Source organism: Phoca vitulina, unplaced genomic scaffold (genome assembly GCF_004348235.1).
Source record: "Phoca vitulina isolate PV1807 unplaced genomic scaffold, GSC_HSeal_1.0 scaffold82, whole genome shotgun sequence".
NCBI classification, from domain to species: Eukaryota; Metazoa; Chordata; class Mammalia; order Carnivora; family Phocidae; genus Phoca; species Phoca vitulina.
In genome coordinates this window covers 3,655,261-3,681,696 of record NW_022589785.1, presented here as the reverse complement: position 1 = coordinate 3,681,696, position 26,436 = coordinate 3,655,261, and the positions used below count along the sequence as shown (strand labels likewise).

Genomic DNA, 26,436 nt, shown 5'->3' with positions numbered 1-26,436 from the left:
TTTTCATTTCTTTTAAAAACTATCAACTCAACACTGGCCATGTGCAGAACCCTGGGCCAGTTCTGAAGGGGGAGGATGGACAGAGCCATGGACCAGGCTGACGTGGGTTCTCCCTTTGTGGATCTGTCCACAGCCCTGACTCCTGCTGCCAGGACCTGCAAGTTAGAATCCCTACTGTGGGTCTGCCATCATCAGACACAGCAGTCTCTTCTGCTTTTTCCTGCACCTCCCACAGAAAAGTGCCATCATCCCTTTTCAACCTTGCAAAGCAAAGGAAACTAGAATTGTGTTTTTTCCTTTGTACTGTTTTGTCAGCGAAGCCTTTATTCCAAAGGGATCCACAAAGGATTTAAGGCAGTCCCCGAGACAGTACATACTTGTTTCCCATTGATCACTGAGACAAAATCTATTGGGTGTCTCAGTTGGGGAACAGCCTCGTTGCCATCCTGCTGTGAATACCAGCTTAGTCTGGAGAATTCAGTTGGGCTGGAGAGGAGCCATGTCAGCTTTGTTTCCAGAGACTTTTGAAATGATCCTTGACCTCTCACCTCCATCCCACCAGTAACCTCCATCTTGCTCCCACATAGTAATGCATTGAAAGACGATGTTAATAGGTTCTGTGGGTTTTTTTAATTAATTAGTTTCAAGGTTTTATTTAAATTCTAGTTAGTTAACATACAGTGTAATATTGGTTTCAGGAGTAGAATTTAATGATTCATCACTTACATATAACACCCAGTGCTCATCACAACAAGTGCCCTCGATGGGTTCTTTGTTTCAGTCTCTTCCACAGAGGCAACAGAAGGGACAAAGTGAGTGAGTTTTTTCCATTCAAATGTCTATTTTTTTTTGGATTGTGTGGTTTTCTGTACCATGTGAGACTACAGGTAGGATTGGACAGTTGTCATTGAAAGTCTTAGGGTTTTTGAACTGAGTCCTTAGCCACTGTCAGGGCTCCGTCCTCCCTTTCAGATGGGAGAAGCAGAATTCCTTCATTGATAGAATACAGCTGCTGAGAATGAAGGGGGGGAATCGGAGGGGGAGAAGAACCATGAGAGACAATGGACTCTGAAAAACAAACTGAGGGTTCTAGAGGGGAGGGGGTTGGGAGGATGGGTTAGCCTGGTGATGGGTATTGAGGAGGGCACGTTCTGCATGGAGCACTGGGTGTTATGCACAAACAATGAATCATGGAACACTATATCTAAAACTAATGATGTAATGTATGGGGATTAACATAACAATAAAAAATTAAAAAAAAAAAAAGAATACAGCTGCTGAGGTCAAGCAGACCTCAGATGGTCTCCCAGTCTAACCATTTATACGTCATGTGACCTTGGGCAAGTTACTTAACAACCCTGAGCCTCAGTTTCCTCATCTGTAAAATAGGGTTAAAACCAGCTACCTTATTGGTAGGATTAAATGGGATAATGTATTAAGAACCCCTGGCTGTAATAGGGACTCAGTAAACAACCCCGGGAGCCTCTGCCACGTATCCAGGGTACTTGGAGCCTGTGTAGCTTCTTTAATCTTTCATCTGTTAAGAGGAACTATTGAAGGTACATAGTAGATACTTCATAAATATTGAATGAATGAGGGGGCCTTGGTACTTTCTTTGTTTTATTGCCTTAGAACAGCACTTCACACTGTGACTTTTGCATTGGTAGATGTCCTGAGAGATGCTTTAAGGAAACTGGCCAGTTAGATTTGGGGAATGCTGTAGAGTCTACAGTATACAGATTCTAGCCTTCTCTAGAGTTGAATAGCACATATCACCGTTAGAGAAGTTCGGAAAAGTTGGGGAGAGAAGAAACCTCCCTAGCTTTTCAAATTTGGCATTTTCCAAGCTCATTTGACTATATGGGGTAACAGGAATACCTCCTTAAGGCTGTGATGAGGTTTTAATGAGTTAACTTGCAGGAAGCACTTAAAACAGTGCTGGGTGGAGTGAGCACACGAAGGGGTAGCTATAACTAAGTGCTTTTTAATCTGTGGACTTCTCAGAGTATTTAGTCATTCCCTTCTTTTTTTTAAGATTTTATTTATTTGACAGAGCACAAGCAGAGGGAGAGAGAGGGAGAAGCAGGCTCCCTGCTGAGCAAGGAGCCCGATGTGGGACTTGATCCCAGGACCCTGGGGTCATGACCTGGGCCAAAGGCAGCTGCTTAACCAACTGAGCCACCCAGGCATCCCTTTCTTTTTTTTTTTTTAATTTTATACACTTGACAGAGAAAGCACAAGCACGGGGAGTGGCAGAGGGAGAGGGAGAAGCAGGCTCCCCGCTGAGCAGAGAGCCCAATGCAGGACTCCATCCCAGGACCCTGGGATCATGACCTGAGCCGAAGGCAGACACTCAACCGACTGAGCCACCCCATTAGCCATTCCCTCATTGATGGGCATTTAGGTTATTTCCAGTGATGTATTGTTATGGACAGTGCTGTAGGAAAACCCTTACATCTGTGCAAGTATTTCTGTGGGAGAGTCCTAGAAGTCCTAGAAGTAGAACTGCTGGGTCAAAGGATATACACATTCAAAAATTTGGTAGATCCCTCAGAGTTACCTTCCAAAATCTGATCAGCTATTATCTAATAGCTCATTTACCTTGTAGAGAGATAAGAAGCTATCTTCCCATACCACATGTGTGCTCTATCCTGCCCTCCTCCTGTGCTCCGTAACTGAAAATGGAGCGGACACAACAGAAAGTCACCCCTCTCTTCTGTCTTGCAGAGTCTGGCACAGATAAGGGACCAAAATGACTGACTCAAAGTATTTCACCACGACCAAGAAAGGTACTGTTTGTTTCATCGTGGGGTCTTGTCCTACCCTTTCCCTGCTCCACCCTTTTGCCTTCTCCCTGGCAGGGTGGGGTTTGGGGGCAGGGGTGGAGACCTGGGAGCGAGTGGTGGGAATTACCCAGAGCATCTTTAACCTTGTGGATCCAGAACATTGAAGTGTTGATGGTATAAGAAATTGACCACTTCTCTTAGAACTCAGGAAGGGAAGAGCATTAGCTCCAAATGGAGGGGGAAAAAAGCCCCCTTTTATTCCGAATGGCCTAACATTATTAAATATGTTTTTTCCTGGAGGAAAGAAAGCACATAATCCTATCAGTAACCCCACAGTGAAACGTGTGTGTGTGTATCTGGTCTTTTATCCACAGGCACATGTTTTACGTGGTCAGAGTCAGAATTTATATCCTGTTTTTCATTTCACGTTATCTTAAACATTTCCCCACAGTTCTAACTACTCAATGTTGGTCTGCTGAGTTGCTGCACTGAAATTTGCTAAGCTAGTCTTATGTTGTAGGGTATTGTGGTTGTTTCTGCTTTCTGGGAAACAGAGGTGGTTGTAGTGGCTGATGAATGTGCTTTAACCCTGTAAACATCTTTCTGACCGGCCCTTCCTTCTTCCCTCCTTCCTTCCAAGTGAGATTGACACATGCCTGCTGACCAGATGAAAAGAGTCTGTTGTTGAGGCAGCTGAGCCAGAACCTGCAGTCTGCCCCTTACTGAGCCCTTCTTTATTGTTCTAGCCAGTTTTTCCTGAGCCCCCTCCCTGTGCCGTGGAGGCAGATTGGAGTCTCTGACCTGGCTTTGCTTGCAGTTAAGCAGAGAAGACAGTCTATTAAATAGTAATCACACTAAAGGTGGTAGGTGCTGTGGTAAGGGAAGTGCAGGGGGCTGTGGGAGAACCTTGGGTAGAGCTAGCTAGTTAAAACAGGGAAGGGGTTAGGGGGAGCAGAGCAGAGCACTTGCTCTGCTCAGGGGAAGGAAAGCACCTGGGCACAAGTTACTGAAGAGTGTGATGGAAGGAGAGTTGGAGAGGTGTGCAGGGCTAGAGGGGGTGAACCTAGTGCTAAGTGTATTGGGGTATCAGTGGTGGGGTTTTTGTGGGTTATCTTTTGAGGAGAATGTCTATAGAGGGAGGCCTGGGTCCAAACCAGACATCAGTGATTGTCTTAAGCAAGAGAAGGTCCAAGGCAGTTTCTAGTAAAGAATTGAAGGGGTGAAGATTTGGGGAGGCAGGGGGACCAGTACCACAGCTGCCATGAGAGATGATAGTACCTGAGCTGGGGGAGGGGGTGGGCTGGGGTGTAGCATTGTGGGTAGAGAGAATCAGATGCTTTGTATGTGATTGAGGAGGTAGGCTTGGTGACTGATTGGATTTGGGGCCCATTAGAGGAAAGAGACGTTTTGGCAACAGGCAGATCCGAAGTTCACCTCATCAGCTTTCTTAGAACTGAAGTGACTCAGGCCTAGATCCATCAATTGACGGCCAGTTGTATTGAATCTGACCAAACGCTTTGAGCAAAGCTGGGACAGCCCTGCAGCAGGACCCAGGGTCAAAGTCATCATGGTCTGTTAGATCCTGCAGCAGGGAGACAGGGCCCCCTCAGTCTCTTGCAGGGGAAGGGCATGTGTCCCTCCAGTCCTGCAGAAGTCAAGCGTCTGAACTGCAAGGTCTGCAGATTCCTCCTGGCTCTGTTGAGCAATATCCTCAGTGTGGCCTTGCCCTGGACTCTACTGTGTGATTGTTCTTAATTAACTTTGTTTGCTGTCTGTCATCTAAGTTCTTTCCCAAGCACCACATTGTTCAGTCATGATAAAAACCTGCAAGTTTTCTTTTTCTCACTGTAAATCCATCTAGAACTTCTTCAGAACTTCCCCCCACATGACAGTCTTTGGCTTTATTCCCACCCCCAAGTAACTTGAGAGGGAAGCTCAGGACTCTTTCAAGAGGAATCCAAGCCAAGGGTCACATGGCAAATAACAATAGCAGTCACTTTAATGCAGGCCACTGAGTGCCAGGCACTGAGATGAGCATTGTACATCTGAGTGTTAAATGAGAGAATCCACTGCCCCAAAGTAGAGAGATTAGACAAGGAAACAGGTTCAGAGAAGCAAAGTGATATCCTTGGTTGGCCCAAGCACGTGGACTTTGGAGCTGGCAGATGCGGTTTTGAATCTTGGCCCTAACTGCTACTAGTGGTGTGTTCTTGGGCAAGTCACAGCCTCCATTTGCTCATCCGTACAGTGGGGGGAAACGCAGCGTTGTCATGAGGATGAAATGAGAAATGGGGAAAAGTGTGGTGCCTGCCTGGGAGAAAGGCTCAGGAAATCCTGGTGGCTGCTGTTTTGAGGGCAGGAGGCCTGGCTGATTCCAAAGTCTGCCTTTGTAACCCGTCATTGGGGTTATCTGGGCCCTGAACAACCCTATTTCCTCATTTGTTTTTCCAGATCATCAAGTTCTTAAGAAAAGCATATTATGCGCTCGAGCCCTCATGGGGCAGCTGAATTCCCATTTTCAGAGCTGAGCGACCAATTGTGGCTCAGGAAGTGAAACCCTGAGTGAGCTGTTTTAACTGGAGGTTCTAGGAAAACAGGAAAAGCCAAGTGTGGGAATTGAGCAAATCCTGCCCTCTCCCTTCAGAACTTCAGTCCCAGATTCCATCACACGCCGCCTTGAGGGCTTTGGGTGAGGGTGGTAGCTGAGGAGAATTTTGCTTTCCTCTGAATGTTTTTAACTGTCTGGCTGAGCAGGACCTGTCCTCACACTTCTTGTCTCCCTCAGAACCTTTGTAGCTTCTACAGTTCCCTCTGCTCAGTCCAGCACGGCCTCCAAGCTGCCCTCCTCAGAGTTGTCCCTCTCTGCCACCTCTGTCACTGAGGCCAAGGTCCTAAAGCTGCCCTCCGCTGGCAGCACAGAGCCTCTTACCTGCCTCTCGCCTCCCATTCTTTTGGAATTTGGGGACTGGGAGTGGCCCCCTGGCAGGGTGGGGGTGGATCACTCATGCCTGCCTCCTTTTTTAGGGGAGATCTTCGAGCTGAAGGCAGAGCTCAGCAGTGACAAGAAGGAGAAGAAGAAGGAGGCGGTAAAGAAAGTGATTGCGTCAATGACCGTGGGCAAAGATGTCAGGTGTGCAGGCGTAGGCCGGGTGGCAGCTAGAGCGGGGCTCCATAGCTCGGGTCTAGTTCAGATGGCTCCTTGACGGTATCTCTGGGGACCCGTGGCTCCCTTCATGAACCCCCTTTCCAAACAGAAGGTTTCGGGTACAGAGGGGTCCTGGGTCCGATGCTACCGGGGTTGGGCGGCAGCGCGGTGAGGGAGGTGGGCAAGGTCAAAAAGGTAACAAGCCATGAAGTGGATGTGGCAGGGACCCTGCAGAAATTCCAGAGGATTGCTGCCAGCTGGGGAAAATGAACCCAGCGTGGGCAGGCCTGGCTTTTTAAAAGAATAAGAAATCTAGATTTTTCATTTTAAATTTCCTTATTTGTTTAGATTGCCAGATGATACTAAACAAACAAACACTGCAGTGACACTAACACGTGCCTGCAGGTGGGGTTCATCAGATTTGTCGCCGCTTTGCAGCCTCTGGTTTGCATCTGATTTCCAGAGCAGACCATACGTAGCATTGCTGCCTCACCTTTGCTCGTGCTTTTCCCCTGTGTAGAATGTCTCTTTTCCATTTACCAGCTTGTTTCCCATCAACAACCCATTCAAGGTCTCCCTGTTGCCCTCCCTTGTCACCCCAGCCCACTGGCCTGAATGTGCAGCATTTGCTCTGTGTTCCTGTCACCCGGCACTAATTCTAGACTGTCTTTTTCTTATGTGTACTTGTGTTTACCTGCCCACTATGTCATAAAGTCCCTGAGGACAGGGACCGGATTCTGCAACAACCTAACAGTCGCACAATTTGAGAGTGTGCAGAAAACCTTCAGATACTTACAATTCCCATATTGTAGGTAATGGTGTGTTTCCTGCCAAGGAAATCAGATAAAGAAGGGGTATAGTGACTGCCTAGCAGTCCCGTGGTTAATAGCAGAACTAGGACTCAAGCCCAGCCCTTCTGAAATCCAAATCCAGGGCGTTTCCACCCATACCCTCTCCTCTGTGCCCTTATGCTGCCCAGCTCCGTGCCTCACAGGCCTGGGTGCTGATGTGGAGCAGTTCCTCATCCGGACCGCATGTCAGGATCACACTTTTCCAGACTTCTCCACAGATTGCCCTATCCTCTTGCCACCTCAGCAAGGGACCTCCTGACAGCGCCACAGTAGAAACAGTTCTGCAGAGAGACCTGCTATAGACAAGAGTGGCAAAAGGATTGGGCGTCTGCTGGAGAACTGGGCCTCCTTCCAAGTCACATCCTTCCAGGACAAAGCCACTCTCCCCTTCAACCAGAACACTGCTGTCACCTCCTCACAGAGGAAGCATCTTTGTTCTTCTGTCTCAAGTGAACTTGTTGTGCTGATGTGACGGGCCCATCAGTGGTTCCTCCTCTCCACCCCCCTCTTTCTTCCTGGTTCTTCATCTTCCAAGGTGATGCATCAATGTCAGCATCAACTGGGTTCCTTCCTAAGGGAGCCTGGGGAGCTCACTTTGACCTCTTAAGTCTACCATGTCCTCGGCCACTAAGTCACAAGACTTGAGAGGGGAGGCGATGATTTCAGAGAGAGAAAATTGACCTCTAAGCATATTTCACATCTCAAGGGGTTTGGGACTCTGGGACTCTGGGGTTCCGTGTTGGGAAGGGTTCCACCCAGAATAACAGCAGTCATGAGCACAGGTTTTAGAGCCAGACCTGGCTCCTCAGGCAGGTTATTTGACATTTATGAGCCTCAGTATTGTCTTCTGTAAAATGGGGATAACACACTGGCTTCTTGGGGCTGTTAATTGAGATCACGTATATAAAGCCCTTAGTGCCAAGCCCAGCATATAGCGCATGCTCTGTACATGCTGGGCTAGTTTTCACCTCGTGGTGAAAGCAGTATGGCCCATCCCTGCTTCCCTACAGCCTTCTGGAACCAGCAGCCCAAATATAAGGGGGCGACGTTAAGTATCAGGGAAGGAAAATAGTTGTTTTCATTTATTCTGCACCTCTTAGATGTCAAGGACCAGATACCTGAAATATGTTGTCTTCTTTAATTATCACAAGGGCCCTGTGTAATGGGGTTTTGTTGCACCTTTCCTGCAGGTGAGCAAACTGAGACATGGGGTGGGGGATGAAGGAATTTTCCCAATTTCATACAGTTAGCAGGAGGCAGAGCTGGGTTTGAGCCAGGCCTAATGGGCTATGGAGCTAGTATATGAATGAACTTTGTGAAAAGAACAGAGGACTTTGCTTTTCAAGTCACCTTTTGGGTTCCAGTGCTACCCATAAGTGTTCATGGTAACAGAGCATAGCTGATGTCCTCCCTTTTACTAGGAAGTCCTGTTATTTTTTTCTTTCTCTCCCATCCACTGTCTTTGCGCCCCCACCCCAAACCCCCCATTAGCTCTCTGAAAAATCTTCCTTTCTTCAGCCTTACCTAGACTCATGCCATTTTGACTTTCCAGTGCCCTCTTCCCTGACGTGGTGAACTGTATGCAGACAGACAACCTGGAGCTGAAGAAGCTGGTGTACTTGTATTTGATGAACTACGCCAAGAGTCAGCCCGACATGGCCATCATGGCTGTCAACACCTTTGTGAAGGTGAATAGGAGCTTGGTGGGAAGAAGGGCATAGGTGTTCACTGCTCCATCTTCCCTCCATCTCGGGGTGGGACACTATGGCCCTGAGTAAAAACACTCAGTCTCCTTTCCAGCCTGAGGGCCTCCTAGTCCTCCAGCAGAGGGCTCCCACTTTCTCAGAAACTAAGTTGCTACAGACCCTGCTAACTCATTCTGTGTGAGGTAGCCTAAGGCCTGTATTGATCCCCATGTCCCCCTGGGATGCACCATTGTCCTACATCCTTTGCCAGGGCAGGATTCAGCAAGCATCTGAGAGCTTCTCTGTTCCCCTTCTAGACTTTGCCCCTTTTTGTGTTTTCCATCTAGATTAAGGAGCAAACAGAGACTTGAAGTGTCAGTTCTGTGTACCTTTAGAACCTTCCTAGCTCCCCTTGCCCCGCAATGCTCAGATGCAGGCACATGAGGGATTCTGTGGGTTATGGTGCTGGATGGATGTGGGTTTGAATCATGGCTCTGCTATGTGACTGGGTGAGCTCCCAGTCTTCCTGCGAGCCTCGGCTGCTTCACCTGTAAAACGGGAACAGTATTTATTGTATGCTTGCTGTGAGAATCAGAGTCAACCATACACAAAGCCTCAGCACAGCATCTGGCAAATGCTAAATGCCCATACATGGCACTACTTTTAGTGCTGTTGGCCACAGTTGGTGGGAGATCCCACAGCAGTGTCTGATGTTGCCAAGCCTGCCCCTACCCCCGGCCAATGGCTGGTTCCCCTCAGGATTGTGAGGATCCTAATCCCCTGATCCGGGCCCTGGCTGTGCGGACCATGGGCTGCATCCGCGTTGACAAGATCACAGAGTACCTGTGTGAGCCACTCCGGAAGTGCCTGAAGGACGAGGACCCATACGTGCGCAAAACAGCAGCTGTGTGTGTAGCCAAGCTCCACGACATCAATGCCCAGCTGGTAGAGGACCAGGGTTTCCTGGACACCCTGAAAGACCTCATCTCTGACTCGAACCCCATGGTAAGCTGTTGCCACCCACCATGCCACTTCCACTACCTCCTGGGTTGCTTGGGAACACCTTGGCTTCATCCTCCACCAGGCACTCCCCGGTTCCTGGAAGTCAGAGCCTTGCTGGGTAGGCTAATTGTTCTCGTGCCTGCAGTGGTTCAGGCACCATCTTTGGAGGAAGTTAGACCTGGATTCCCTTCTCTGCGCCCTTTCTAACATGAGCTGTATGACCTTGGGCAGGCTGCCTAACCTTCCAGAGTCCTCTTTTCTTCATCAGTAAGATGGATCTAACTCTCCGTGGCTGGCAGGAGTGCTGTGAGGCTTAAGCTGTGAAGGTAACAGTGGGCATGCAACCAAAACTAGTGTGCTCCTTCCCCTTCCAGTCACTGTCATTGTCACTGTCTTCTCACTGAGATCATCAGTGAGCTCTGAATGTGGGTACTTTTCCCTTTCCTCACACCTCTGGGGTTGCAGGGTTGCAGAGGGTCACCCTTGAAGTAGCATAGCCTGGAGGGCAGGGCACCAGGATGTGGCTGGGAGGACGGGGGTGTGGCAGCAGTTTGGAGGGCAGTTCACCAGGCCCTATTTAAAGTGAAATTCACACTGGCCTGGGTGGCTCAGATGGTTAAGCGTCTGCCTTTGGCTCAGGTCATGATCCCGGGGTCCTGGGATCGAGTCCTGCATCGGGCTCCCTGCTCAGCGGGGAGCCTGCTTCTCCCTCTGCCTCTGCATCTCTCTCTCATGAATAAATAAATAAAATCTTAATAAATAAATAAAGTGAAATGCACAGACCCCTCAGCCCAGCCTTTCCCCTCTGTCCTATGGAAACACTGATCACACATGGACCCTGAGTGGCCAGTACAGGATTGGCCATTGGAGCACTGTCTGTTATAGGGAAAAGGTGAAAACCCTGCAGAACACACATAAAAATAGCTGCTCTGGTAGAAATGGTTTGAGAGCCCAGTGCTTCACGTGGCAACCCCTGTGGATTCCAGCCCCCATCTGTTACTAGCAGCCCTGAGGAGTTCTGCAAGAATCTTCTAGCTCCAAGAAGCACACTTGACACTCCCCTAAGTGAGCTGTTGTAGCTGGTAGGCATGGGCTGTTTGTTAGGTAGCTAGGAATGTTTTCTGTTGCCAGGCATTTAGAGCTGGATCTTTCTTTTATTTTCCCTCTTTTTTTTCACTGGTGGGGGCACTTAATGTTCATTCTGGCTCACAGGGGAATCAGTAGAGTGAGTGCTTGGAGTGGGTCTCCATGCTGCAGACCCTGTCCATCGGGTCCTGTTCCTTTCAGGATATTCAACCTCTGACCTGCCAGCATGATTAGCCCCAATGTCCCTTGGCCCGAGCAACGCCCCCAGCCTCTGCCCCTTCCACCCTCTCAACCAGGTGGTGGCAAACGCAGTGGCTGCCCTCTCAGAGATCGCTGAGTCTCACCCCAGCAGCAACCTGCTTGATCTGAACCCGCAGTCCATTAATAAGCTGCTGACAGCCCTGAACGAGTGCACCGAGTGGGGCCAGATCTTCATCCTGGACTGCCTGGCCAACTATACGCCCAAGGATGACCGGGAGGCCCAGAGGTGAGCAGGCTGCTCTTTGCTTGCCAGCCCAGTGGGACCTGGTCCTTTCAGGGCTCCAACCATGAGCTGGGCCTCAGACCTCTGCTGGGCCCTTTGCCAGGGCCTTGCCCCACAGACCATCCTCAGACACATCTCAAGGGAGCCCAGAGCCAGGCAGTCAGCTCCCTGCTCAGCATGGTACAGACAGAACAGAAGCCAGCGCACGTAAAGCACGTAAAGCCCCAAGCATCTGGTTGTTGCCAGAGACCCCGGTCACCTTGGGCTGAGTAAAGGAGGTGGATAGCACCAGAGTCACCATTCATTGGATCTTTCTGGGTGGCTGGGGCTCTGCCGAGTGCTTCCTATGCATTAGATGCTCCTTGAAGCACCTCTGTGAAAGCTGCTCCGTCATTGTCCACATTTTACAGGTAAGGAAACACTGGCTAAGAAGGTGGATGAAGTCATGCAGGTCACCCGGCTGGGTCTCCCCTGACCTTTGGTCGTAACCAACATGATATCTTGCCCCTTTTGAATGCCCTTGCCACGGGGTGGGGGAAGGGAGGGGCTTGACACTTCCCTGGTATTTATTAACTACCGTGCATGATGCTTGGGGCTTTACGTGCATTGACTCACGTAAGCCCTCAGCAACCCTGGAAAGATGGCCCCATCATCTCCATTTTCTAGACGAGGAAACTGACACTCAGAGTGGTTTTAACCTGTTGGGGTCAGTTAACAAGCACCAGAAGCAGGATCTAGATCCTCCTACAGGAAACATGCTCTCTCAATAACTAAAACCAGGGTGTTGCCCTTGTCTGTCTCTCCTGTTTGCCCCCCTTGGAATGGACCCCAGCATCTGTGAGCGGGTCACCCCCAGGCTCTCCCACGCCAACTCTGCTGTGGTGCTGTCTGCTGTGAAGGTGTTGATGAAGTTCATGGAGATGTTGTCCAAGGACCTGGACTACTATGGCACGCTGCTGAAGAAGCTGGCCCCGCCCCTGGTCACGCTGCTGTCAGCCGAGCCTGAGCTGCAGTACGTGGCCCTGCGCAACATCAACCTCATCGTACAGAAAAGGTACCCAGACTGCCGCATGTGTGCAGGGTGTGTGCCTGGGGGCGGCGGGGAGGAGGGATGTCTCCTCCTGGGAACAGGACACTAAAGGGAAACTGACCTGTTGCTGTGTAGGAAGTCTCAGTAGCTGAACCCAGGAGTCTTAGCCACAGGCAGCTTTGTCCCCCAGAGAACATTTGGAAATGTCTGGACACATTTTTGGTTGTCAGACTTCAGGGGGTGCCACTGGCACCTAATAGGCAGAGGCCAAGGATGCTGCTCAGCATCCTACAGTGTGCAGGACAGCCCCACCCCCAGAGAACCATCCCGCTCAAACTGTCAGTAGTGCTGAGGGTGAGAAACCCTGGCTTAGCCTAATGAGGTAGCAGATCAGGTCAAGACCAGCGTGATGCTTCTTAACCACAAACAGTGGATGGCCCCACAGTCCACAGAACCCTCCTGAAACAGTGTGTAAGATTCTGTGTGTGTATTTTTGCTGGGGACAGAGTCTATAGCATTAGCCAAATTCTCTGAGTTTGGAGGACCCCAGAGTGGTGAGGTACTGTGGACTTTGCATTGGCCTTGGGCCTGAGGAGGGGTATGCGAGAGTCACTCAGATCAGATGCCCATATCCGGCGGTGCCTGGGTGGCTCAGTCAGTTAAGCATCTGACTCTTGATCTCAGCTCAGGTCTTGATCTCAGGGTCGTGAGTTCAAGCCCTGCATTGGGCTCTACACTGGGCATAGAGCCTACTGCAAAAAAAAAAAAGGAAGAAGCCCATTTCTGTTGGCCCCATGGGAACAGCCACAGCTGGAAGCCACTGCTCCTAAGAGAAGGTACCTGATACCCAGGATGGGTAGAGCTGAAAAACAGCAGTGCCGGTCTGAGGGGCCCAGAATAGGAGGGGTTCTCTGGAACAATCCAGAAAACAGAATGGGGCTGGTCTCCGGAGTTCTCCTCCCAGCCTATTTGGTCAAATGGCTCACTCAGCAACTAACTCATGAGCGTCCATGTGTTACAGCAGCCCCTTTGCTGGGCACAGAGTAAGGGCCTCTTGTAGACATTCTTTCTTGGAAGACAGCACTTCTTCCTGTCCTTGTAGCATCATTCTGGTTCTTAGGACATTCTTGGGGACCCAGAGATATCAGTGGAATCGTAGCAGTTGTGAAGGTTCGGGAGGCAAATTTGGGAAAGCTTTTTGAGTGCCTAAACAAAGCCATGAGACTAGGGATTCATTGCGGTGTGGGATTTAGCAAGGTGTAGTGACCTGTAGATCCCTATCAGCATGAAGGGCTCCCTGTGCTATATTTAACATGGCAAATCTCTTAAGAAGTTGACCATGTTGCCCAGGCACCATCTGGTCCAGTCCCCATGTGGTCAGGCAGCTTTTGCCAGGTCCTGATTGCAGAAACCATGTCCCCTGCCCCAGCTTGGGACCCTATCTCCCCCACCAGGCACGACAAAGGCTCCTTGCTTTGCCAGGACCTCCCTGCAGCTTGCACAGCAGCACTGAGTACTGCCTGGGTAGGGTCCCTCCTTTCTCTCTGCTGTGTCTTCTCCCCTACTCACCGTCTGTCCTCATTTTTTTCCCTTCCTTTCTTCAGTTCTGGAAAGGGCAGAGAAATAGGAGTTGAGGGTGGTGACTCTCGATTACACCCTTATTAGCACTAGATGTGTGACCTGGTGCGAGTCCCTCCACCTTCAGGTTTCCTCATCTAAGAGAAACGAGGTGGGTGGTACCACTTGAGGGAGGAGCAGCAACACTGGTGACTGACAGCTCCCCCGTAGCAGGTGCCTTCTCTGAGGCAGGCATCGATCATGCTAGATGCTTCCCGTCTAACTCTCACAACAGCGCTGTGATGTAGGCGTCTGTCAGGGTCCCCGGGACGACCCCCACGTTCAGAGATTCACTAGAAGGACTCATGGGAGTCAGCATATAGTTGTTTTCATGGCTTAGATTTAGTATGGACATAGCAAGGATACACAGGCGGAGTCTGGAGGAATCCATGTACAGGCTTCCTTATGTTCCTTCCTTCCCATGAAGGGGGTCACACAGAGCACATTCGTCCCCCAGCAGCAAGATGCAACAGCATGTGTGTAATTTTTCTGCCCAGGGATGCCTATTGGAGACTCAGCACCCTGGGTTTTTATTGGGGGCTGATCACATAGTCACCTACCAAAATCTCAGACTCCCAGAAGGAAAGCAGATACTCAGCATAAATCATATGGTTTATACAAACAGTCTAGGCACAGTTAGCCACCTTTATTATTTAGGGAACAGTGGAACACTCCCAAAAACAGAGTTCCCAGACACCAGGCCTTTCTAAGACTGGAGACTGAGGCCTGCAGTGGTAACACTTCCTACATGGTGTCATTCTGATTTCATGAGTGAGGAAGCAGAGGCTTGAGGTCACAAGCTGGGATTGGCATGGAGGTCTGATTCCCATGCCCGTCGCCTGCTGCCTGCTACCTCTCGAATATGAACTCTCTCTTGCTCATATTCCCTCTTCCCGTCCTGGGATATGGTTGGACATACAATGGCCAGTCAGAACCTGGGAACAGGCCAGTCAGTGGACCCTCTCCCAGGAACGTGCAGCTGTGGCAGAGACTGCCTTCACGGATATCAGGATCTACCTTAGACCCCAGAAACGCCCCAGTAAACATGGAAGGAGATTTCTCACAGAGCTTTGCCTTGCTTGTTGCTCTTTGGACAATCCTGTCTTGCCACCAGGCCTGAGATCCTGAAGCACGAAATGAAGGTCTTCTTTGTGAAATACAATGACCCCATCTATGTGAAGCTGGAGAAGCTGGATATCATGATCCGCCTGGCCTCCCAGGCCAACATCGCCCAGGTCAGCAGAGGGCTGTGGCCAGGGGCACGAGCTTTGGTGTTGGACAGCAACGCCACCACCAAACCGTGGTGTCTGAGCGGGCTGCCTGGTCTCACTGGTAACCGTTCATCTCACAAAGAGTGCTTTAGCACAGGGCTCTGTAAGCAAGCACTGAACAAATCTTAACTGATATTTTTGTTATTAAAGCATTTGTTCTCCCTACTATTACTTATTATCCATCCATTGAAAAGTGGTAGTTAGGTGGCTGTGTTAGCTAGCTCAGCCTAAACAGGGGTTGTCCGGTCCCGGCAACTAGTTCTTCCCTGCTTTCCTCTTGGGGCACCTGATAGCTGTGTCCTTCCCTTGGCCCTTCTTCGAGCAGGAGGCAGAATCCCATCCTTCTAGGGGTCTGTGCATACCCATTGTCCAGGCATGTTGGTTACTCTGGCAGATTCAGCTCCCCCCCGCCACGCTCCCTGCCCCGCCAACCCCATCTTCTCTGTTTGGGCCACAGGTCCTGGCAGAGTTGAAAGAGTATGCAACAGAGGTGGATGTGGACTTTGTACGGAAGGCTGTGCGAGCCATTGGGCGCTGTGCCATCAAGGTGGAGGTGAGGCTCTGGGACTGTCCTCTGTAGGGTGAGAGGAAGGGAAAGGAAGCTGAAACCAGGAAACCAGTCTGATTCTAGCAGAACCTGCCAGCTACTCCTGGTCCAGGAAGGCCTGAGGGTCACCACTGGAGGCCCCAAGGCACCCATTGTGCAGATCTGCTTTGGCTCCTCCTCTCTCTGATCACCTTTAGGCCTTCAAGTTGTTGCACATGAAACAAACCCATCTGTAACCATGGGTTCTCCTGCAGCATTAGCTAAGATGGTGGGGCAGCCCCAGCTGGTGATGGCCCTGGTAGACTTAGCTTTCACTTCATGGGGTTTTGGAGCAGGGTTCTTTGCCTGCTGAACATTTTAGCAATAATCATGATTCGATTATCCATATGCCCTTTTCTCCAAGCTCCCAAGGGCTGTCCAGCCCCTGTGTCTTGGCATTTCATCCCTCCTGTTCTCTGCCTATGGTGATGTTCCTTGACCACTGAGCTGACTTTAAGTTAGTCCACTGGGGACTGAGAGATCCTCGGACAGCTGGTCACCCCAGCCCAGCCCCTTGAGGCATTTTCCCCTTGGTGCTTATGATGGCATCCTGAGAATCTCTCCCACAAGGGCATTAGTGCAGCATATTGGAATAAGGGGTGGGGGGTGGGGTTCAAGTAGAGACTTTCTGTTTTTGGTCATAGGGGCCCATTTTGGAAACAAGTAGAAGTGAGGCAGTGTCAGGCTGAAGCATAGTCACTGCCCTCGAGGCTTGGCCTGGAAGCACTTCAGATACCCGCCCCACTCTCAGGAGCCCTACTGGTCTTCTCAGTCTAATTCTGTCTCTCTAGGTCCCTCCCGTCCTCAGGCTGTCATTTTGTATTCATTTTCCCACTTGTTTTCTGGGGAGAGTGTTCTCTTGTTTTCCCTCTGTGGCAAGGAAGGGGGCAAGACATGACTGAGCCCTTGGCCAAGACATGATCACCAGAGGTTCTGTTGGAAGTGGGTGCAAGGGCCTTGCCCACATTCCTCTTCCCACAGCAATCTGCAGAGCGCTGTGTGAGCACGCTGCTCGATCTCATCCAGACCAAGGTCAACTATGTGGTCCAGGAAGCCATTGTGGTCATCAAGGACATCTTCCGCAAGTACCCCAACAAGTATGTGCCCACCCCTCCCGGTGTGAGGGTGATGTGGCTCCGCTGGAGACAGGCATGTGGCCGGGGGGGAGGAAATGCAACAAGGAGCCTTTCCCTTCTTCCTGACTTCTCTGCCACAGGTGGCATTCTCAAAAGAAACCTATTGTTTTTTCTTACTTCTCCTGAGTCACCCCTCCTCCACTCCCCAAACTAAATAAGCACTTAAATGTAACAGATAAACTCAAATCCCATTACTCACCACCTCCTCAGGATCTTGTGGGGCAGCTTCCTGTCTCTCTCGGCCCCTGCTGGGCCTCCTCTGGGTTGCCTGGGCTCCTTCATTGCTCACATGCTGGCCATGTGCTCATCTCTTAGGTATGAGAGCGTGATCGCCACACTGTGTGAGAACCTGGACTCCCTGGATGAGCCTGAGGCCCGGGCTGCCATGATTTGGATTGTAGGCGAGTACGCCGAGCGAATTGACAATGCTGATGAGCTGCTGGAGAGCTTCCTGGAGGGCTTCCATGATGAGAGCACCCAGGTGAGCCATCAGGTGGGGCGACTTGGGCCAGGGTGTGGGTCATGACAGGCAGCTTGGTACCGCTGCAGTCCATCCCACCCGGAAACCCTCCCCTCAGCGAGAAGGCTGAGAGGGCCCAGCCCTTCGTGATACAGCACCAACGGTGTGGACAGATAAGTGAGGTGGGGTTCACAGGGGTGGCCCCTTTTCCTCTCACCCTGCGTTAGCTACAGGGGACTGTGGGGACAGTCTGTGATGCTGGACACTGAAGGCAGGCAGAAATTTTGGGCTTTAATTTCATATTTATCTTTGGATAAGTAATAATTGACTTGCTTCAAAATTGAAAAAATATGAACAGACATATGGTGAAAAGTCTTCCTACCACTCTCCTGGCGACCCAGTTCTGCTCATGGAGATCATCAGTGTCATTTATTGGTTTCTTCTTGTCTTTCCAGAGACAGTGTAAGGAATACACACCCCTACGTGCAAGTAAACATACATGTATGTAGTTGGTTCTCATTATTTGTGATAATTATGTTCTATAAAGTCACTGCAAACACTGAATTAGCGAGTACTGGACCATTGTTCCTTTGAGCCTCTGATCACAACATTTTTGTCAATCAATACATAATCTTGTTTTTTGTGTGTTTCTGTTTAGGGACACCTCATTTAATATATATCGTTGATTCATTCACATTGACCTCATGGCCACCAGCGCTATAATTCAGGCCTGCACAAAGCTTCTCTAACACACATATTTTCTCCATAAGGCACATCGGCCTCCTCGTGCTTCAGAACACTAGACAGCACTTCAGTATGACCCTTGGGGTGGGGGCCATTTTAAACAGTGAATCACCAACAAGAAGCAAAATGTGAAAGATGTGGAAGTAAATAGATTGTGAAAAGGACATTCGTTTACGGTATGAGAGTGGAAGCAACAAGGTAGAGCATCACCTCCTTGACCTCAGCTGGGAGTGTGTACCTCAGGCAACTTGAACTTTTCCCTGCTCTGCACTTCATTGTGAAAGATCATGAAAGCTCCCCAAACATTGATTTTGGGGTTACAAGTACATTTTAGGAAATAGGCAAATTCAAAATACAGGCTCTGCAGATAATGAGGATCCACTGTGTATATGTTGTCTCTATTTTTTTTTTTTTTTTAAGTAGTCTCCACAGGCAGCATGGAGCCCAACGTGGGGCTTGAACTCATGACCCTGAGATCGAGACCTGAGCTGAGATCGAGTGGGATGCTTAACTGACTGAGCGACCCAGGCACCCCACCTCTCATCTGTGGGGCGCCTGGCTGGCTCTGTCGGTAGAGCATGTGGCTGTACGTGTGACTTTTGATCTCGGGGCTGTGAGTTTGAGCCCAACGTTAAGTGTAGAGATTACTTAAAAATAAACACTACTGGTAGCACACTATACACATTCAAATTGTACAGCACCTTGCCTTTTTCCCTTAAAAATGTATCTGAAGGTGCTATTACTAACTGATGGGACTCTTTACAGCTGCATAGTTCCATGTTTATTTAACCAGCCTCTCCTGATGGATATGTAGGTGTCAGTCTTTTGCTCTTTTAATCAATACTACTATGAATAATCTATGTAGGGCACATCTGCGAGTATAGCTGGGGGATAAATTGTGAGATAAATTCTTTCTGGCGAAAGGGCCTGTGCATTGGAGACGTGGGAAGCTGTTCCATATTCCCTTTGGTGTAGAGACTGTTCTGGTTTAGAGTCCAATCTCAGAGGTGGCATAGCCCTCCCCTTACCTCCTTGCCAACCTAGTACATTCGCAAACTGTTTTTGCCAATCTGATGAACAACAAGGTGTACCTTGGTTGGTTTTGTTTGCATTTCTGTTGAGTAGGGTTGAGCGTCTTTTCATTTGTGTTCCCTTTTCTGTGAACCAGGCACTGTCTGCTCCTGCAAGAGGGCTTTTAAAATGTGTTTGTAAGCGCAGAAATCTTTGCTGCCCAACTGGGGAGTGTAACCTGTTGGGTCAGAGCATGAGCCTTGGAATAGGAGACCCCAGACTCCAAACCCCTCTTCCGTCCCTTCCTGGCTCGGTGGCTATACACTAAGACTCTGCTTCACCCTGTTGCTCTGAGAGTTAAATGGAATGCTTTGTGCAATGTCCTTAACGTGCGCCCAGCCCATGATAAGCATTCATGAATGGTAGTATTGGTGTTGATCGGAATTGGTTTAAAAGTAAATTGGTCCAGGGGCGCCTGAGTGGCTCAGTCGTTAAGCGTCTGCCTTCAGCTCAGGTCATGATCCCAGGGTCCTGGGATCGAGCCCCACATTGGGCTCCCTGCCCAGCGGGAAGCCTGCTTCTCCCTCTTCCACTCCCCATGCTTGTGTTCCCTCTCTCGCTGTGTCTCTCTCTGTCAAATAAATAAATAAAATCTTTAAAAAATAAAATAAAATAAAATAAAAAAATAAAAAAAAGTAAATTGGTCCAGACAGCAAAGGGGACCTACTGGTTCCTGTAGCGGGTAAGTTCTGGGAGTGTGTTCTCTTCCAGCATGCTTGGGTGAAGATGCCCAGATGGTGGCATCAGGGCTGTGTCTGTCTCCCTGGGGTGGCTTCTCCTTTAGGAAGACTCCCAGGAGTAGGCCTACGTGGGGTCAGTGGTTCCAGGCTATGTCCTTACAGCATAGTGACTCCCCTAACTCCCTTCCCTCTGGTAGTTCCAGCAGCGGTCCAGGCCTCTTTGCATTATCTTGAGCCAATTGCCATGATTCCAATTGGCCAGGTCTGTCAGACTCCTATCCCAGTCTCTGTGGGGCAGAGAGGAGGGTGATTCTCTGAAGGAAAGCCAGCATTTCTGTTACCAGAAGACAGACTAGATGCTGGGTGGGCAAAAACAACAGATGTCCATTACAAAATAATAGTACTAACTCCTACCATCACCCACTCCCACTGCCACCTGCCAAGTCCGCTGTCAGCCTGCCCTGAGTTGCTTTTACTTTCACCATACTAGCCTCCTCACTTGCTTGTGTCTGAGAGAAGCAGAGCCTGGCTTGGGATCCCTTCTGCCCCTGCAGTCAGGTCCTGCGTGGGATTACTGCAGAGGATGTCCTCTGGGAGGTGTTTCTGCCCATATACTTTTGTACCCACTTCCCCCTTGGGCAAAGCCTGCTGGAGAGCCCAGGCTTAGAGAAGTGGGACAAGGGAAAGCTTGAGCAGGAGCCTGGTTTGAGGAAACAATCTAATCTATGCTCCTCCCCATTGGGTGGCCTGGAGCAAGTTAAACTTGCCAAGCCAGTTTCTTTGTCTCCAGCGCGGGGTTGCTGCAAAGCTGATTGGATGATGTGTATAAACTGGCCACTCCAGTGCTCTGCACAAGGTTGCTGGAAGGGGGTGATGGTGCTTTTAATTCACTGGCCAGCTCCCTGTGCCTCCTGGGTTCACAACACCATTCAAAGTTTGTTGTTTATTTGAGAGAGACAGCGTGAGAGAGCACAAGCGGGGGTAGCAGCAGAGGGAGAGGGAGAAGCAGGCTCCCCGATGGGATCATGACCCGAGCTAATGGCAGATGCTTAACCAGCTGAGCCACCCAGGCGCCCCATCATTCAAAGTTTTTATAAGAATACTTGTTTAGTGCTTTGCAGTTTGGGAACTTTATTTATTTATTATATTTATTTATATTTTATTTATATATATATTTATTGGGCGTGGAGCCAAACACGGGGCTTGAACTTATGACCCTGAGATCAAGACCTGAGCCGAGATCAAGAGTTGTACATTCAACCAACTGAGCCACACAGGCGCCCCAGGGAACGAACTTCAGATGGTCTCTTTGAGTCCCCTTGTCCTGGGCTCCTAGGCCTCTCCAGCCATGGGCAGGGAGCTCAGAAACTCTTGCCTAGGGTGGTGTGTCAGTCCAGCATTCGTCTCGCCCGTCTGGATGGCGGGCAGTGGCATCGTTGCAGGAGGGTTGCCTTGAACATGCAGGCTGACACGCGGGGTATCGGTGTGTTGGTCAGGGGCGGGAGGACTCGGGCTGGTGGCCCGAGTTCCTAGGCGGTGTAGCAAACCCGACAGTAATGAATGATGCCAGGCAGCCAGCTGACCTGGGTTGAGGAGGACTCAGTAAAGAATCCCTGTGTGCTGGCTATGGTCATATTGATGGCCATGGTGACAGGTGGTGTGTATTGAGCAGAATACACGATAGGTTGTTTACAGTTCTTGTCTCATGGACTCTTCCATTAAACCTGTGAGGTATTTATACTGACATTATAGATGCGGAAGCGGACTCAGAGAAGTTGTATGACTTGTCCAGAGTCACGTTCAAATGAGGTGTGATGTAACTCTGGCTTCAAAGTCAGCAGTCATAAGTTGTGATTTTGTGAGCTCACAAGAACCTCCTGAAGCAGGCCACCCTTCTCCCCACCAAATGAGGATAAATGGCATCCCCTGGACTCCCTGGCCAGGGGCTGTAGCCAGGTTCTAGAAGCCAGTCCCTGGGCTGCCTCCTACCCTGACAGTAGCCAGCCCACTGCTCCTCTGTTGTTGGCCCACATGTAACTAAATGACAAGGACTCTGGATTGCTTGATTCCAGAAACAGACCACATCTCCTCCATCTTGCCTCCTGCTATTAGCCCACTCTGTGTACCTTCATCCTGCCGACCACGCCCAGTTCCTTCCCTCCTGCCACAGGCCTGTCCCTGGCACAGCCCTGGCTCAGGAGCCTCAGGCTGCCCTCTTGTCCCAGGACTGGCAAAAGTGAGATGTGGCTAAGGAAGGACTATGTGCAGAGAATTGTTCTTTCAGAGATGTTTTTTGAGTTAGCAAGTACCTGCACTGGACACTCGATAGAGCAATAACCAGGGATACAGCTGTGACAGGCATGATCTCTGCCCTCAGAGGGCTGTCTTCACAGGACAGGCTGGTGGCTGGAAAGCATTTCTAATACTGTGGGGCAGTGCTGATGAGGGAGTACAGGAGGCTGCAGAAGTGTGGGGGTGCTGGGGACAGCATGAGCTCCGAGGGGTGAGAAGATGTTGGCCAGGCTGAGGGCAGCAGGACACATGATCAGGTGAAGGCAGCAGCAGCAGGGTGAGAGACGAGGGCTGGGCAGGAGTGGTTCCCACCTTCTGGTAGAAGCCCTGCTCCTCAGTGACTGGCTGACTCTGTGGGCCCTCCTGGCGCAGTCCGTCGCTGGCACCATCTCCGCTTGTTGACAGATGGTCCTTTTAAGAAGCACACCGGCTACACATGTTGCTTTCTTAAGCTGCGAACTCCTTAAGGCACTGTGAGGCTAGGCGCCCGGACAGGTTCCTGGGACCCTAGGGTAGGGTTGCCAAATGGTCGTGGCCAGCTCCTTCCTGAGTGGTAATGCCAAGGTCCAGCCTACTCAGCACTACCGACAGCCCCCTGGCCTTAGTCTGTGCTGTGGCCAACTCCAAACCTAGGAAAGCTGCTCTCAGCTTCCAGGGCCTTTAAAAAATGCCCTTCTCCGTCTTTTAAGGCCTCATTTGGTTTCCTCCCATTCCCACATGAAGCCCTTGCTACTTCTTCCTTGTCACCTCTCTGTCTTCCCACAGGTCCAGCTACAGCTACTGACAGCCATCGTGAAACTGTTTCTGAAGAAGCCTACAGAGACCCAGGAGCTGGTGCAGCAGGTCCTCAGCTTGGCCACTCAGGTCAGTGCCCCAGCCTCTCTGCTGCGCCCCATGTAGGTCTCACTCCACAGAGCGCACTTTGGTCCAAGGAGCCAGCCAGAACTTTGTGCCAAGGTCCTGCCCCTAAGACTGGCCTCACTGAGGGATTGGCCCAAGAGTGATCCAGGATTTCTGCTCAGGGAACTCAGTCACAGATAAATCAAGATGGAGTGGGTCAGGTGGTGAAGTTGAGACAGACTGCAAACAAAAGAGGGGAGGGAGGTCCAGGAGAACCAGAGGATTTGTAGGACAGGGAGGGCAGATTTTGGAGGGGAGTGAGGAGTGGGGACAGGAGTGGGAATGTACTGTTTAACTCTGGGCTAGGGGAGGAAATTGAGGGGCCAGGCCATGTTTAGGGACAGGTTCATGGGACTCTCAGAATCAGTGTCGTCGGCCAGCGCTGTGACCATGCCTGGGTCGTGGGGTTTTGGGAGGAGCTCCTTTCTTCTCAGCTAGTTGCTCTGCTCTGAGTTTAATATGCTTCTCATCACCTCCCACTGCTTAAGGACTCTGATAACCCGGACTTGCGGGACCGTGGCTACATCTACTGGCGTCTGCTCTCCACGGACCCAGTGGCTGCCAAGGAGGTGGTGTTGGCTGAGAAGCCACTCATCTCTGAAGAGACGGACCTCATTGAGCCCACACTGCTGGACGAGCTCATCTGCTACATTGGCACCCTGGCGTCCGTCTACCATAAGCCTCCCAGTGCCTTTGTGGAGGGGGGCCGGGGCGTTGTGCACAAGAGCCTGCCACCTCGCACTGCCTCGTGAGTGAAGTGGGCCGGTGTCCAGGCTGGGCCTCCCCACCTAGTTTTCCAGTTCATTAGCCCAGGCACTCAGGCCTGATGTGGTAACCCCTGGCCATGCCTGAGTCTGAGGGAAATTACCATTCTAGTGACTTTTTTTTTTTAATTAATCAATTTATTTATTTTAGAGAGAGGGCGTGAGCGGGGGGAGGGGGAGAGGGAGAGAGAATCTCAAGCAGACTTCACAGTGAGCGTGGAGCCTAATGTGGGGCTCGATCCCACTACCTGAGATATGACCTGAGCTGAAATCAAGAGTCGGACGCTTAACCTAATGAGCCACCCAGGCGCCCCCGTTCTAGTGACTTTTTAATGAATGTTTACTGCCTACCGGGGTGGCCTCATTTGATCCTTACAATAGCTCTAGGAGGTATCCCCGTTTAACATACAAGGACAAGAGGATAGAGAGCTTGAGGGCCTGGAGCAGCATCCCACAGCCAGCACAGCTAGGCTCAGACCCGATTCTAATTCCAGAGCCCTGTTCTTCTCAGCCTCCTCTGCCACCCCCTGGTGGTTGGTTTGGCCTAGGTGCCCAGTCCTCCAGGGCAGGCATCCAGTCTTTAGAGTGCTCTGAGTGGTGGAAATACAGAGGGCCCTTCCCTTGACTCACTCCCATGATGCTGGATCTCCTGGAGAGGCAAAAAGATGGATCAGGCGTGGGAAGGGGGAAGAGGAGGGGGCCTGTAGATAGCCCTTCTGGAACAGTGTGGAGACCCAGGTGCCTATCCTGGAGACTGAGGACTCTGACCTCCCTGAAACAGCCCAGCGCCCACCCCACTGACCATCTCCCTCCTGTGTCGTCACAGGAGCGAGAGCACAGAGAGCCCTGAGACGGCCCCTGCCGGAGCGCCCTCTGGTGAGCAGCCAGATGTCATCCCCACCCAGGGCGACCTGCTGGGTGACCTCCTCAACCTGGACCTCGGCCCCCCGGTGAGCGGCCCACCCCTGGCCACCTCCTCAGTGCAGATGGGAGCTGTGGACCTTCTTGGTGGAGGCCTCGACAGCCTGGTATGTCCTGGGGCCCCCTCTGGATGACATTGATAATGACCTTCAGAGGAGCAATCACTGAGCACCCTGTCTGTGCCATTCACCAACCAAGGGCCTCAGGGTACACCTGTCTGCGAAGGTGACTGTGTCACTCCCTATCTAAAGGGGAGAAAACTGAGGCTTTAAGAGTTCAGGTGACCTTCCCTCTAAGAGCGCACAGTATGTGGCAGACACGGGACTTAGTCCCTTGCCGGGCCACTGAGCCCCAAGAGATCTGGAGCCTGTAGGGCTAGAGGAGCCAGACCGGTGTCCACTTACTCTCACACCCTGCACCAGCTTGGGGCAACAGCCCAGGAGGCCTGAGAGGCCCATGAGGGGTCAGGGACAGTCCCTTCTCCCCTGTAGAAAGGGGGTGGTTAAGACTAGACTGGGTATCTCCCTGGGACTTCAGGCAGCTGGTAGAGCCAGCAGGAGGGGGTAGCAGAGCCCCTGTCACTTGGCCATGTCTGGCTCAGGTCCCCAAGGCATCACATAGGAAAGGGTAGGAAGGGCCATGGCACAAGACGTGGGTGGTGGAGTGAAGCCCCAGAAGTAGTGCCCTTCATGGAGATGGTCCGGGCCCCCCCTTAAGCCTGGCACTGTCTTGCCCCAGACTCCTCTCAGTGGAGCAGCAGTGACTAATTTTTTCTTTCCTTCTCTCTCTTGTCTCTGTCTTATTTCCTGGCTTTTCTCTCTGCATGTGGCTGCCTGTTCTCTTCACCCTGCCTGCTTCTGCTTGGAGATGGGGGATGAGCCTGAAGGGGTATGGTTCAACCCTTGTGCCACCAAGCCTTTGTCTCTGCTCTTGCTGAGTCCTGGCCCAGCATCCCAAGGGGTGGATGATGTCAGAGCAATCCCTCCCTGCTGAGCCATGGCCTTCTATCTAGTGTCCCATCCTCAGTACCCTAAGACAAAGTTGCCTTGTCATCCCGAGGATCACCCATGCTCTCAGTTTCCACGGGCCCTCTGTGACATCCTAGAGGGTGTGCTCCTGTCCGCTTAGCACAGCCTCTCAGCAGTGGTCTCAGGTACTCCTTTTATCAGTGGGCTGTGGGTTAGTTTACCCGTGTCGCAGCCCTTTCCCAGAGGTCACCCCTAAGGCTGGAGGCTTGCAGGTCATGGGAGGGCACAGTCTTTCTTTTCCACCCCCGTCATCCTGTCTTAGCTCTGCAACTTCAAGCTGGTGTGACAACAGCCCCGCAGCCCCTCCTCCTGCCCCGTCCCATTTTCTAAAGTGCTGGGTTGCTCCACTCATGCCGGGCCCCTGATGTCCCCACCTCTAATGCCTGCCTCTGACCCCTTTCCCTTCCTTTTCAGATTGGGGGCCCCAACTTTGTGGCACCCCCAGCAGCAGCAGTCCCAGCCAACCTAGGAGCATCCATGGGCAGTGGCCTGAGTGACCTCTTTGACCTGACCAGTGGCGTGGGCACGCTGTCAGGGTCATATGTGGCCCCCAAAGCAGTAAGTACCACACCTCCTTCCGTGGCAGGAGCAGAGGGAAGTTAGACACTCATTGATGTCTGGGTTTCTTAAATGGCCTGTTCCATGGAATCGGCTCAGGCCAACAGGGATAGGCTCCAGGAGCAACAGTTTGCCAGCACGATGCTGAGGGCAGCCAGGGGCTGTTGGGAGCACAGGGAAGAGACGCTAGGTTGGTCCTGGGGGCCTGGGAAGACCTCCCAGAGCAGGGTTGCTGGAGCTCAGGCCTGTGGATCAAGTCAGAATTAGGTGAAAGGGGGGGAGAAGGCTCCAGGTGGCTATCACAGCCTGTGGCCAGGCCTGGAGGGGAGGGAGAGCCCG

General features: G+C 51.1%; 1 protein-coding gene across 6 annotated transcripts in view; it reads left to right on the top strand.

Moving 5' to 3' along the window:
* AP1B1 (adaptor related protein complex 1 subunit beta 1) overlaps positions 1-26,436 on the top strand; it is an 89,669-nt gene that overhangs the window by 52,764 nt on the left and 10,469 nt on the right. For 4 of the 6 annotated variants that reach the window (XM_032394992.1, XM_032394993.1, XM_032394994.1 and 1 more), the window contains 15 exons: positions 2,728-2,789; positions 5,811-5,916; positions 8,335-8,470; positions 9,227-9,472; positions 10,852-11,042; positions 11,872-12,093; positions 14,801-14,921; positions 15,415-15,510; positions 16,525-16,640; positions 16,995-17,160; positions 22,692-22,790; positions 23,315-23,574; positions 24,417-24,618; positions 25,379-25,399; positions 25,954-26,097. In XM_032394992.1, the coding sequence (XP_032250883.1) occupies positions 2,753-2,789; positions 5,811-5,916; positions 8,335-8,470; positions 9,227-9,472; positions 10,852-11,042; positions 11,872-12,093; positions 14,801-14,921; positions 15,415-15,510; positions 16,525-16,640; positions 16,995-17,160; positions 22,692-22,790; positions 23,315-23,574; positions 24,417-24,618; positions 25,379-25,399; positions 25,954-26,097 (2,163 nt within the window). In that variant the 5' untranslated portion in view covers positions 2,728-2,752. The remainder of the gene's footprint in view (positions 1-2,727; positions 2,790-5,810; positions 5,917-8,334; positions 8,471-9,226; positions 9,473-10,851; positions 11,043-11,871; positions 12,094-14,800; positions 14,922-15,414; positions 15,511-16,524; positions 16,641-16,994; positions 17,161-22,691; positions 22,791-23,314; positions 23,575-24,416; positions 24,619-25,378; positions 25,400-25,953; positions 26,098-26,436) is intronic. The other 2 variants (XM_032394996.1, XM_032394995.1) reach the window with 1 other exon arrangement.